General features: G+C 41.0%; 1 protein-coding gene across 5 annotated transcripts in view; it reads left to right on the plus strand.

Moving 5' to 3' along the window:
• Positions 1-548: 548 nt before the first annotated feature.
• The window catches only part of tsc2 (TSC complex subunit 2), a 36963-nt gene continuing 23914 nt past the window's right edge, over positions 549-13597 (plus strand). For 2 of the 5 annotated variants that reach the window (XM_061720667.1, XM_061720670.1), the window contains exons 1-21: positions 550-779; positions 2301-2488; positions 2607-2693; positions 2794-2904; positions 2976-3123; positions 3739-3856; positions 4377-4425; positions 5059-5184; positions 5649-5722; positions 5821-5947; positions 6975-7118; positions 7241-7378; positions 7479-7582; positions 7739-7820; positions 8139-8294; positions 9364-9483; positions 11349-11471; positions 11581-11687; positions 11786-11951; positions 13200-13322; positions 13412-13546. In XM_061720667.1, coding sequence (XP_061576651.1) covers positions 2354-2488; positions 2607-2693; positions 2794-2904; positions 2976-3123; positions 3739-3856; positions 4377-4425; positions 5059-5184; positions 5649-5722; positions 5821-5947; positions 6975-7118; positions 7241-7378; positions 7479-7582; positions 7739-7820; positions 8139-8294; positions 9364-9483; positions 11349-11471; positions 11581-11687; positions 11786-11951; positions 13200-13322; positions 13412-13546 — 2373 coding nt within the window. In that variant the 5' untranslated portion in view covers positions 550-779; positions 2301-2353. Of the gene's footprint in view, positions 780-2300; positions 2489-2606; positions 2694-2793; positions 2905-2975; positions 3124-3738; positions 3857-4376; positions 4426-5058; positions 5191-5648; positions 5723-5820; positions 5948-6974; positions 7119-7240; positions 7379-7478; positions 7583-7738; positions 7821-8138; positions 8295-9363; positions 9484-11348; positions 11472-11580; positions 11688-11785; positions 11952-13199; positions 13323-13411; positions 13547-13597 lie in introns of all 5 variants that reach the window. The other 3 variants (XM_061720666.1, XM_061720668.1, XM_061720669.1) reach the window with 3 other exon arrangements.

Consider the following 13597-nt stretch of genomic DNA (forward strand, 5'->3'; position numbering starts at 1 on the left):
ATAAATATATATATATATATATATATATATATATATATATATATATATATATATATATATATATATATATATATATGTATATATATATATGTGTGTGTGTATATATGCGTGTGTATATATATTTATATATTTATTAATAGCCTACCTCACACACATTACAAAAAAAGCAGCAACAGTTTATTCATTACAGTAAAATTCTAAGGGCAACACTGAACATTATTATAATAATTACACATTTTTTTCTACTGCGGCCATTCTTCAACACAACTTTAAAACTTTTTAAACCATTATTTGAGTCGCTCTCTCACAGGCAGTCACAGGGCAGCTTTTGACCAACAAGGAACCAACTTCAGCAAGAGCAGCAGCGTTAACGGCACAGATATGGTTAGCTAACCTCTCTAATCCCTGCAAACGTTTTAGTCGGGTGTCAAGTGTTTGTCTGTTAACCTATATACTCGGAACCTTGGCTTCTTCTGGGAACGCTTTTGCGCTTTAATTTTCACGGTCCTTAATAATAAAATGACTTAAACTGGCTTGAGCTTACTTTTGATTAGCTCGCTTGGAACTACATGTCCCATGATGCACTGCGAAAAACGTGTTTTTATAGGAAGTGCCCTGTCGAAGCATTAGTGTGTCATCCGGTTGGGGAGTGGAGGACTGGGAACAGGATTCCGGCAGCAAACAGTGTTATATCAATGCACAGATGTAGACGGCTGTGTTGGCTGTAAACGGACGATGCTGTGACCGAGAGAAGCCCAAACAGACTCTGTTCTAATAAGGTGAGGATGAAGACGCAGTGCAGGAGGTGTTGTTTAGACTGCCTTCAGTTGTCAGAGAAATGCTAACCTGCAAGAGGCAATGTAAAACGTAGCTACGCTTTGCATCAGCGCCATCGTGCATTTCTCCTATCTATAAATTGTTTATGGAGCCTCGGAGCACACTTATGGATCGGAGCACACCTTGCATCGGAGTGGTGGTGGCTGTTGTTGCTGCTGTTGTTGGTTTGAAACAGACCAGTCGTTGTCTGACAGCTGACCTCCCCTCCCCTCCGACTCTGTCAAGTCCACATGACAGCAAATTCTTGAAACCTGCCGACTAGGTTTACACATTTACAGGGTGAAGCTCCAAACTGCACTCCGGGTTAACCTTAAAGAGTCTGTAATGTAACATTCTCGTTTATCTGTGTTTTTACGTTGCTCCATCTAATCAGAGGTGTCAAAAGTATTCACATTCATTACTCAGGTAGAAGTATAGATACTAGAGTTTAAAAATACTCCTGTAGAAGTTGAAGTATCAACTCAAGTTTTTTACTCAAGTAAAAATATAAAAGTACTGGTTTCAAAACTACTTAAAGTATAAAAGTAAAAGTAATGTAAGGGGGGGGAAAAGCCTTGAAAAGCCATTGAAAATGAATGCATCTTAGTATAATGCAAATATATTAAAGAACCATATATGTGTACTATTGAGCATTAACATGTGTTTCAGAGAGCAGCAGATATGATGGCTAGTTGCCTATAAGTATTGTAATGGTGCAAAAAGTCAAACTTCAGAGGCATGTTATCATTTATCCTAACCTTTATTGGAATGTACATCCAAGTTTAGTTGCAGGAATCTGAGGGAACGGATGTAAGAACAAAACTGGACAAGAACATCTGAAACAACCACAACCAAATTCACTCTATCCGGATGGAGCAATTTAACTGGATAGTTTTTTTTAAAGGCCGAAATGAAATAGAGTAACAAGGCTGTTTTTAAAATGTAAGGAGTAAAAAGTACAGATAATTGCGTGAAAATGTAAGGAGTAAAAGTAAAAAGTCGTCTGAAAAATAATTACTCCAGTGAAGTATAGAAAACCAAAATTTCTACTTAAGTAAGGTAACAAAGTATTTGTACTTCGTTACTTGACACGTCTGCATGTAATATAAATAATAACGATACTAATCAATTCTGGTCCTGTGCTGAAAGCTCATGAAAAAATAACTTTGTAGTGTTGTTGCTCCCCCCAAAAAACAACAAAAAAGCACAATTAAAATCAGACACTCCTTATCAAAGAATTCCTGCTCCTCCAAATTTGCCTTTATTTTTTGCATATAATCGGCTTTAATCAATTCTGTAATTTATCACTCAAACACTGCAAACTGTCATGGCAGATAGTTGATAGTTCGATCAAAACAGACACACACACACACACACACACACACACACATAGTGATAATAGTCAATTGTCACTTTTATCGTCCAAAGCTTTTTGACTAACAAAATAAGTTTCAGGGACCCTAAAATGTATGTTAATGTTACAGGTTACCATCGGTCCCAGCTTGCATAATCTGTAACCCTCCTTCGGTCCGGGGCCATGAATAAACAGCCAAGCAAGGAGAGCCTTAAGGACAAGGTGAAGGGGATCTTTGGTCTGGGACCACCTCGGCCACCGAGCAAAAGCACCGATGCCAAGCCCTCAGAGTTCATCATTACAAATGACATTCTCAAGGTGTGCAGAAGACACCTTCTGAACTATTTACACATTCTGAGATCCAGTCTTTTTATTTTTTCTCACTTGGCGTGTTCCTCTGTGTTGTGGTCTACCTCTTGCTCTTCAAACATTGCAGGAGCTCCACCCAGACTGTGGTCTCAGCAACCGTGTTCGCATGATGAACCACATCTGTGATCTTGCCAAAATGAAAAAGTTTGAGGAGGTGAAGAGTTTTTATCTTTTTTTATTTTTGTGTTTATTTTTTTCGCAACAGCAACATATGCAATCTTTGTTATTAAGATGTGTTATTTTCTGCTGCTCAGAATGCGGTGGAGGCGGTATGGATGGCAGTGGAGGACATGCTGACTCCAGAGCAGCCACCAGAGGCGAGACATGCTGTCCTCCAGCTTCTGAGGGCCATTATACAAGGACAGGTATAACACACACACACTGGGGAAAATAAATGAATACATCTCTTATTTAATAATAAAATGTTACCTTTCAGGGTGAGCGGCTCGGCCCTCTGAGAGCTTACTTTTTCAAGGTGATCAGAGACTACCAGCCATCCAACGAGGACCTCTCCGACAGACTGGAAGTGTTCAAGGCCTTAACTGAGAATGGGAAGGACATCACGTACCTGGAGGAAGACATAGGTTAAACATTCAAATGGACTCTTTCTGTTTTTCTGTTTTAGAACTGCAGTAATAGTTTCGGAACCTTTTGACTGCAAGAAAAAGAAAAACAAAAAAACTTTATTCAGGAAACCCACAGGGGAAATGATATCATTCTTTATAAACCAAGACTTGACCTAACCTCCATTATCATCATTATTATTATTGTTATTATTTTTATTGTTCTATTATTGACTGGCTTATTGCTTCACAACTGATTAGTTTCATCATGTGATCATCGCCCTTTTTTTATAGATAAACTTTTTTCAGATTATGTAATTCTGCCGTTCGTTTCTAATTATCTTTCTGTATTTTTAGCACAGATAAAGTTAATTTCCACTCCAAGAGTTCATACATGTCAGTCTTGAAAACATCTCACACTTAAGTTGTTAGTTTAACTGACACATCTGGCATTTGATATGCAATCTCATGGGTTATGTGGGCAGTTATTTGTTGGTGTGAGTACAATGTTCCTTGAAACACTGTGAGGCAATTGTGTTTGGTGTTTTCTTAAGTGTAATACAGCTCCGTTAATATAAAAGAGCCATATTTCTTTCTTCCAAATTTAGTTAATTTGATCTATTTATTTTCTCTCAGCACGGTTTGTCCTCTTGTGGATGGACATAGGTCTCACTGCCGACTTTCTCCATGTTCTTGTAAATCTGGTGAAGTTTAACAGCTGCTACCTGGACCAAAACATCTCCATCATGGTTCAGTAAGTCTCATATAAACACACAACACTTTCTCTGGCACAGTTTTACACCTCCCTGCCTGCCTCTGGTCTTGGCAGTGCAACAGTCATTGGATGGTGGATTTCCCCGGTCAGACCATCTCTTGCACTGATTTGTTTGCACCCATTCAAAGCCTTCTTTACATCCCTCAACCCAAAAGAGCGTCTTCTTTCCACTGGTTTTTACACATCCTGCTCTGCAGTGACTCCGCTGCTGTGCAGGACATATGTTGTGGAAACTTCTGTAGGAAGTAGTGGTACAATTAAGGGCTATATATGTGTACATACTGTGGCTGCAATCATGTTACTCCACATACCATAAGTGGATTTACGCTTTATTCTGAATGTGGTGTTTTTTGGGTGGAAATTGATCAGAACATGCTTTTCACATGACGACAAATTCTTAATCTAGTAAATATTGGAAAAAAGCCTTTTTCTGTCAGCGTACCTTCTCTCTGACAGAAGAGACAGGCTTTAAAGCTCAGCTTTTTTTTTTTTTTTTTAGGAAAATCTGTCTGCTGTGCAATAGAACGACATCTTCAACAGATATTGAGGTTGGTGTGTTTTGTATTTTATTTTATTTAGAAATATAGTCAATGGTGGTATTTTGGTCATTGACGACTTCCAAGTCTAAGAGTTGTAGTTAGAAATTTCTATATTGTCATTTAATATTACCAGTGTCTATTTCAAGTTGATCAGGTAAACGTAACAAAGGACTGACAGCTTTTTGTTGCCGCAGCACAACATGAAGAACCCATTTCTCATTCTCTTTCAAAAAATAGCAGAGGGCCTCATTTATTTATTATTTGTATCAGCTTTGCTGAATGGTTTGTATTTAGCTGTGTTACCATCGCCAACTGCCCTTTAATTAACCTAAAACCACAAAAGGGTAGACATCTTATTTCATCCCTGAGTTTCTGATTATTTTTTTTTTTTTTAAGAGTTTATATGCTTACGTTTTCTGTAGGGTTAGGAGTTTATGTACATGAAACTACATGAAACTTTACATGAAACTCAACAATGTGATGCTTGGATAACAAAGTCATTGACTCTCTTATTTAAATCTATACCCATTAACTTCACAAAAAAATGTTTCTAAAATGTATGAACCTCTAATTATAATATGCTGCCATGCATACTGGTTTGTGTAGTAATGTGTGTATGTGGTTGTTTTTTGTGGCGTCCAGGTGGCTCTACAGGTGTTGGATGCTGTCGTGTGTTACAACTGCCTGCCTTCAGATTCTCTTACTTTTTTCATCATCACACTCTGCCGCACAGTCAACGTTAAGGAGTTTTGCGAATCTTGCTGGAAGGTGAGTGTAAGTGGCTTTCAAATGTCACTGACTTGATGGTGCATGTCGTTGCAATTTATTGACGCGCTCCAGGCTTGGCTCCCACAAATCAATGTCCACACATTTCCCGTTGCTTTTGTTTTGTTTATTTCTCCGGTCTTTAAGTCCAGCAAATGCAACACCTCCGTTTGCTATTAAGTAGCCTATAATTTCACACTGCTACTATCGGCAGACACCTCAGCCTTGCCTCAGCCACGGTCAAAAACTGTTTGCTTCCACCAATCCACATCTGGTCTCATTAACGTGGCTCAATAAATGCACTTCCACAGGAAGTTACCAAAGCGCCACCCACAGTACAGACAAAAACATTTACAAAGAAAACCCACATAGGAAAATGGCTGTTACAGTGAGAAAACAACAGACGCACCTGTTTGTTTGAAGGAACGCGATTCATGATTTCTGGTCATTGCTTTATTTGTCCCCAGCTGATGAGGAAAGTTCTGGGGACTCATCTCGGCCACAGCGCTATTTACACCATGTGCCGCATTATGGAGGAGAAGTATTGTCTCTTCTTTTCTTGCATATTCAGTATGTCTGTGATGACATGTGGCTTCTTTTGTATTTGTGTGCGTCTCTAACCACCAAATCTTCGGTCAGGGTGTACATGGAGGATGCACCGTTGCTGAGAGGAGCGGTATTCTTCGTTGGGATGGCACTTTGGGGCGCACACAGACTCCCTGCCCTCAAAAACACACCAACACTCGTTCTGCCATCTTTCTACAAGGTAATGCATTTACAGACATGCACTCGCCGTGAGGCGTAGCACACCTTCCATTTAATGCATTTGATTTAGTAGGTTTCATAGCCTTCAAAAATATTCAACTCGGCTTTATTTATATGGCGCCAAATCCCCACGAATGTCATCTGAAGGCACTTCAACAATACAGTTCAACTCTTTCCAAGTGAGTCCAATTTAGTACAAAGACAATAAAATGAGAATAATGATTATGGCTTCACTGAGGATAGCACCTGACTGCATCAAAACTGTTCATCGATACAATCCCTCATCCTGAGGAAGCACCATGCGACCGTGGGACGGAAAAACTCCCCTTTAACAGGAAGAAACCTCTGGCAGAACCAGACGAAGGAAGGGCAGCCATCTGCCGGACCGGTCAAGGGTTGAGAGGACATGCCAACTTCTTTATTTGAAATTGCTATATTTTCACTGTATTTGGGCAAATAAACATTAATAATACAGAGTAAAAGTCTACTGACAAGCTCTGATCCACATTAGCTCAGAGTGCCTTCTGTACAGTGAACGTCCCGATTTAAAATAAATTATTCCTTTTTTATTAAAAAAGAAAAGCTTTTCACAAAGACGGGTATATGTTTCCAAGATAGTTTATGAGCTGCTGAAAGTTTCGAAGTGAGATTTTTCTTCTTTAGATGAAGAGCTAGCATTATATAAGGTTTTAGATTACATCTTTTATTCTGAAACTTCATTTCCAAGCTTTTATTCATTTATAATTCAAAGTAAATGGTCAACTTCTTTCTCTGCTTTAGCAGATCAAAGCATCCTTTTTCCCCTTTGAGCTATGATGCACTTGAATGTAATCTACATACTAAATTGTCTGCTTTCTGGCAGGGCCTTGGTGTGTTTTTGTGTTCGAACTTTCCGTTGTGTAACCGGATTAGTCAACCTAGATTTAGATTTAATATCACACCGCAAAAGAATGAATAATGAAAACTGCTCTTGATGGATCAAATGTGGTAAATGGGCCATTTCTTGTTGTCTGACCTCCGCCACACAGGCCATGTCATGTGCCAATGAGGTGGTGTCCCATGAAATCGTCCTCTCCATCACCAGACTGATCAAGAAGTATGGCAAAGAGCTGCAGGTGGTCACATGGGACATCCTGCTGTGTGTCATGGACCGACTGCTGCAGCAGATTCAGGTAGGTTCACGCATAATGCACATGCGCAAGCACACATGCATGCAGACAAAAAAAAACCTGTCCAATAAAATGGATGGGTTCACATTCTGACTGAGGGGGTGTGTATTTTTTCAATATTTCAGACAATAGGCAGCGTGGAGCTGAAAGCCATCGTGTACGAGCTGCTGACCACAGTAGAAGAACTGTACGAACAGAACGGTTACCACGGCTCCACGGAGAAGTTCTTCAGTCTAGTAGAGAAGTGTGCTGACAAGAGACCTGTTAGTGCTTTTGAGTATCAGCCTCTGGGTTATCTACTATTTCTTTTTAATTTTTTTCCCCCCACTTTTTAAAAAAAACTCCAATCTTTCTGATTTACAGGATGCATCCGTGCTGACTCTTATATCATATAGGGCACAGTCTATACAACCTGCCAAGGACGGCTGGATCCAGAGCCTTCACCGCCTCATGGAGAAATTCTTTAGGTAGGACTTGCACACATAGACATTAACGTGTATTTGAGCCGTGGACAGGATGTGGTGGGTTTTCTCCTGTCCAGTTTATACCAGGGATCTGTTTTGTGTTGTATTTTACTAATGTATTCCCCTCTTTCTATTTTTCTCTCGGTGTCGCTTTGAAAGAAACGAGAGTCGTAGTGTGATAAGGATTAAAGTACTTCACATCCTGTCCTTTGTTCTCAGTACCAACCGACAACTTTATGAGGTTTGTACAGATGCACATACACATTTTTTCTTGCGTGCGCGTGCGCGTGCGCGTGCGCGTGTGTGTGTGTGTGTGTGTGAGTCCAGTCCACTATCCATACAAGATACAGGAGTTACAAAAGTCCTTGCTGCAGAATTCTTACCTTCACTGTTTTAGGTTTTGATATTTAGAAACTAGGCTTTAATCTCTAAGCTGATTCTTATTGCTTTTCTCTTCATTTTTTAACGTGTAATACGTTTAATTTATATGCAGTTTATATTGATGTGTAGCACTTGAAGATGTCTATGAAAAGTTGATGTTTTTCCTTCTTCTTTCCAGGATGAGCTGATTGAAATGGTCGTGATCCCTCAGCTCAGCGGGATCGCTGAAGACAGGGATCCAGCTGTCAGGAAACAAGCTACGCAGCTTTTGGTGGATCTTGCTGAGGGTTGCAACACGCACCACTTCACCAGCTTGCTGGATGTTATCGAGAGGGTAAACACAAGCGGAACAATTAAAGCTGCAAGCAGTGATGAACGGGCCCTCGCACTCATGGCCACCGCCCCCCATAAGCATATCAGAAATGACACCACCCACGACTTCCTATGTCAAACCATTCAAAAGTTATGGCAGAAAATAGGAACTATGAAATATCGACCAATCAGAAGAAGGAGCGGGGCTAATTTGCACCAATTATGGTCAAGGACTCAAAACCGAGTCAGATGACACCACCCACGACTCTTTATGTCAAACCATTCAAAAGTTATGGTAGAGAAAAGTATTCTAGGGGGCGCTGTTGAGTCATCTTGCCACGCCCATTAATGCAAACCATGAAATATCAAATTTATCGCCAGGCCTGGCTTGCGTGCAAAATGTGACTTTTGGGGAACTATCAAATATGGACCGATCAGATGAAGGGGGGGCGCGCTTTTTGGCGTCTAGCATCGCCAAAATTACGAGAAAAGTAATGTGCGTTGTCGCAGGATGTAGACGCACATTTTGATGTATAACACACCTGGGTGCACGTTACGGTTCGGGCCGTATTAACTGCCGAAGGAATGGCATAAATTGCGCCAAAATTACACGATTAATTCAAAATGGCCGACTTCCTGTTCGGTTTCGGCCATGGCGCCAAGAGACTTTTCTTTAAGTTGCGACATGATACAGGTGTGTACCGATTTTCGTGCATGTACGTCAAACCGTATTGTGTGGCTTGAGGCACAAAGTTTTCTAGGGGGCGCTGTTGAGCCATTTTGCCACGCCCATTAATGCAAACCATGAAATATCACATTTTTTGCCAGGCCTGGCTTGCGTGCAAAATTTGGTGACTTTTGGGGCACGTTTAGGGGGGCAAAAAGGCCTTCCTTTTGTCAGAAGAAAGAATAAAGAATAACGAAAATAATAAAAATTCCTACAGATACAATAGGGCCTTCGCGCTGTAAGTGCTCGGGCCCTAAAAACGGCTATAATACTTTAATTAAAAAAAAAAAAAAGAAAAAAAAGTGATTTATTTCTTTGTGATTCAGTGAAGATGAGATCACATGGGTGTTTGCTTTCATTCAAGGTGGCGAGTCGTTCTCTGGCATGCTCTGGGTCCCTAGAGGTTTCTGACAGAGACCCTACAGCAGAGTCTCCTATGGACGATGTCAGGACCGCTATCTTGGGCCTGCTGGAAATCCTGCAGGTATGCACATGTAAAGATGCCACGTTGGCTCACCCAAGGTGACATTATGATACAGTGTTGTGGAAAAGTTAATGCCTTCAGGGCTGGAGTGGTTATCACCTTGGATTCATTGGGGTTCATATGTAGAGGGCCTTTATGATTTAATATCAGTGGCCCATTAGGTCATTTATTTTTGTTGACAGTAGACTGACCCATTCACATCTCATACTGTGTTGGCTCTGCCCCAGGCCAACCCACTCTGTCCTTGCAAATGCTGCTCTGAGTGAGTCTGTGGGAGAGTTCAGGAACTTCTGCCAAGTGTGTTAAAAGTGTGTAGGAATTGCACACATTTCCATGTTGATGGCCAAAACACAAAACCTCCGATCTGAAAAAGGCACTCCTACAAAATAAAAACTTGTTTCAAACAGTTATATTGTTTATGGATACCCAATAAATGGACTAGATTACCATACTATGTGGTAACAAGACTGACTCAGTATTAATGAATTGCAAAGTGGAGATTAGAAGATTTTCTTTCCTTTTTTTTTTTTTTCATAATAATTTTGCAGATAGGAGCTTTTGCCTTTCAGCTGCCGATTTGAACCTTTAATATCCGTAGCACATGTCGGTGGTGGTAATCGGCAGGCTATGAAGGGAGGAGAGCAGGAGAGGTGTGCAGAGGGCATGCACGTACAAAGGGATGCACAGGCAGGAACATTGGGCTGTGTGTCGAGATGTTGTTATTCTGAGTAACGTTTAAGACGGTCACTATTAGATAATGAAGGATAAGCTATGTGACCTTGTTATGTAATGTCATAAAATTTACTGGGGGGTTTCCTTGATAAGGAATCTTGAAAGACTAAAATAATCTAGGAGTAATCTATGTCTCTATACTAATGTGCAGAGCTCTTTAAAAGCAAACATTTTGGCTGTTTGCTGTTCTGCATGTTCAGATTACAGCTTCACTGCAAGATCTTTTTTTCCCCCCACCACATTTCTTCCTCCAGGATGATAGTTCACCACTAATACCAATTTTAGCAGTTTTGTTTGCTCGGTACAAGATAACAATGGGGTACCTATGTATAATCTATAAGTCTGTGTTTCTCATCTCCAGCACTTGAGGGTCTCTGCCCTGCATCTTTTAGATGTTTCTCTGCTCTAACGCACCCAAATCAAATCAAATGAATTGATCACAGCTCTCTTGCTTTGCAGGTCTTTGATTAACAGAGAATATCTACATTTTTTTTAGGTCCAGATAATGTTTAATCAAGCCAAGTTGTTGTTCCCCACTTTATGACTCTTACCAGTAACCTTTCACACGTTGCCAGTTGTTTCTGGTTCAGGTAAACTGGGTCTTTTGCAAGCTGAGGTCTGTTTTGAGCAGTTGGTGTAAAAAATAATTCTGTTTGCAGAAAGAAATGCCAGTTTAATCATTTGTTGCTTAGGACGCTTTGAGCTGTCTTCATGCTGTTAAATTTGTGTGGGCAGTGTGAGACAATGCAAGCTGCTGTCTCACAGACAGAAGCACGGCAGTTGAACCATCTGCAGTAAGAAAACATTTGTAATTGAATGAACTATCAACAATTTTTTTTAACACACCCCCCCATGCTGCGCAGTCTGCAAGTGTGTGATTGTGTTGGTTTTTTTTTTTGTTATTATCAAAAGGATATTTCTCTTTTTTGTGTGTTTTGCATTTTTCCACTCAGCTCAAAAAACTTAAAAGTCTCAGCTTGACTCTTGTAGGCTCCATGTATTGTGTTTGTGACTAAGAGATGATTATTAATTGAGCCAAAGGGGACTAATAAGTTGTTTATAGTGTTGATAGATTTTTGTGGATTCGGTATCATTTTAAATTTGACAAGCTTCTCTTTGATGTCTCCTGCCAGAGCAAACTTTACAGCCTGCCAGCCAGCCATGCGAGTCGTGTTTATGAGATGCTTATCAGTCACCTGCAGCTTCACTACAAGAACAAGTACTGTTCAGCTATCGCTTCCACGATTAGACTACAGGTGAGACTGATCCGGTTTCTCTGTATACTTGTTAATCTCTTCCTGCATTTCTAATGTCATTTCCCATCATTTTTCTGCAGCCCTCATTTTCTTGAACTTTCTCTTTCAGGTGTTTGACTTCTTCCTGATGATGCGTGCAGACTCTCTCCACCGTATAGGAGTTCCCAACAAGGATGGAGCCATTAGATTTAGTCCGTACTGCTACTGCGACACGGGGTGAGAACGCTAACGCGTTTATTTTCCCCACCTGCTCACTGCGCTTGAGCAAGCTCTGCTTTAACGACACTATGATGCTGCATAATTTGTTGTTTCAGTGAAGCAGAAAAGCGCGTTTGCGATAAGAAGCCGACAGGATCTACGTCTCCTCCCGCTGGCAGTCCTGCTCCTGCTGCTGCTCCTCCAGCGTCGACGCCGCCGATACGTTCTGCTTACCTTCCCTACGCACACGCCTTCAGCATTTTACTGCAGTGCCTCAAGATGGTACACTTAAAAAAAGATCCCATTGCACAACACTGCACACTAAACAGAATTATCAGGGGGATGAAATTACTATCATGTGGGAAAGTACTGGGAGTGCATCCCCTTGTTCCGCTGCTAAATGCTGGTTCGAGATGCGGTCGATATTATCAAATAACATGAGGAAGATTTTTAAAGAAACTATGGTTGTTTGGAGTTTCCAAAACCCATCAGTGCATCTGTTGATTGTTTGGACTGATACCAAGCCTCGTCCTCGTAGGATACTCTTAATATTAAGGCTGAACGATTTTTGAAAATAATCTAATTGCGATTTTTTTTCCTCAATAATGCGATTTAATATGCGATTATTTTTTCAAGGTCCTGTTCTCATGTGTTTTTCAACTACACAAGCAATAAATCAGTCTGTTTTATAATTAACAATGTCAGATTTATTTAAAGCACAGATTACAACAATAAAGAAAACAAATCTGTGGCTTTACCTCTTTAACACGTCTACACACGTCTGTACACACGAGTGTCGTTCTCTCTGAACCCAATCGCACGACACCAAACCGGGTTAAACTTTAGCCACAACGAGGCGTCGTTTAATAGAAAAACACAGAAAAACTTCCACAGGGAACAAAAAACCTTCCTCACAGGGAAGTCAGAACTTCTTCACAAATAACTCAAAAATCACAGGGAGAAAAAAAACACCAGCAAACTACCAAACAAACCAACAAAGCTCAGAGTTAACAAAACGAACCAGCAATGAACAACTGGCAGCCCGGCTGTTTAACCTCTCCTCCTGATGAGCTGACGAGCTGCAGGTTCAGGCTCACAGCGCGACTCAAGGCTGATTTATGGTCCCGCGTTACACCAACGATTTAACGCAGAACCATAATTCAGGCTTCACTGTCCGCCGGCGCGCGCCCAGCTCGTGCTCGTCGCCGCGCGCAGCTCTTCGCCACGCCAACTCGCGCTCATATATTTAATAAATTTATAAAGCCCATATATTTATAAATCCCTGCCTGGCTGAGCCCTAACGCTGAGGCCATGGTAGATAGGTTACACGGCACCGCTCTGCTCACTCGCACATTACGTGACCAGATCACGTGACTGGTCAAATCACAGCCTTTGCGGTTAGAAAATCTTGTTTTATCACATCGCGATATTATCGCAAATGCAATTAATCGTTCAGCCCTACTTAATATGATGCCTAATTACAGTTATTACCTGCCATCTTTAAAATTGGGGTTTATTTTTCTCTTGTAGGAGACGGATTGGAAGGTGCTAAAGCTCGTTCTAGACAAGCTGCCTTGGACGCTGCAGTATAAAGTGCTGCTGCGCGCATCGCCGTGCAGCTTAGACCAGCTGTGTTCCACGCTCTGCTCCATGGTACCACAAATACAAACAAAACCACAAACATCCAGTAAGAGGCAGTAATGCAGTGAAGGGATGTTCATCACCTATTTGTTTCTGTGCAGGTGACAGATCGTCTAATCTCTGAGCGGTTGAAAAAGACCCCAGAGGGGTTTTCACGCACAGATGTTCAGCTGGCAGTGGTTCCTGTTCTCACGGCGATAACCTCTTACCACAACTACTTGGAACAGTCGAGACAGGTGAAGTCTCTAGATCTAAAACCCTGTATGTGCAATCCACTGCTGCCTTGG

Source organism: Cololabis saira, chromosome 1, assembly GCF_033807715.1.
Source record: "Cololabis saira isolate AMF1-May2022 chromosome 1, fColSai1.1, whole genome shotgun sequence".
NCBI lineage: Eukaryota > Metazoa > Chordata > Actinopteri > Beloniformes > Belonidae > Cololabis > Cololabis saira.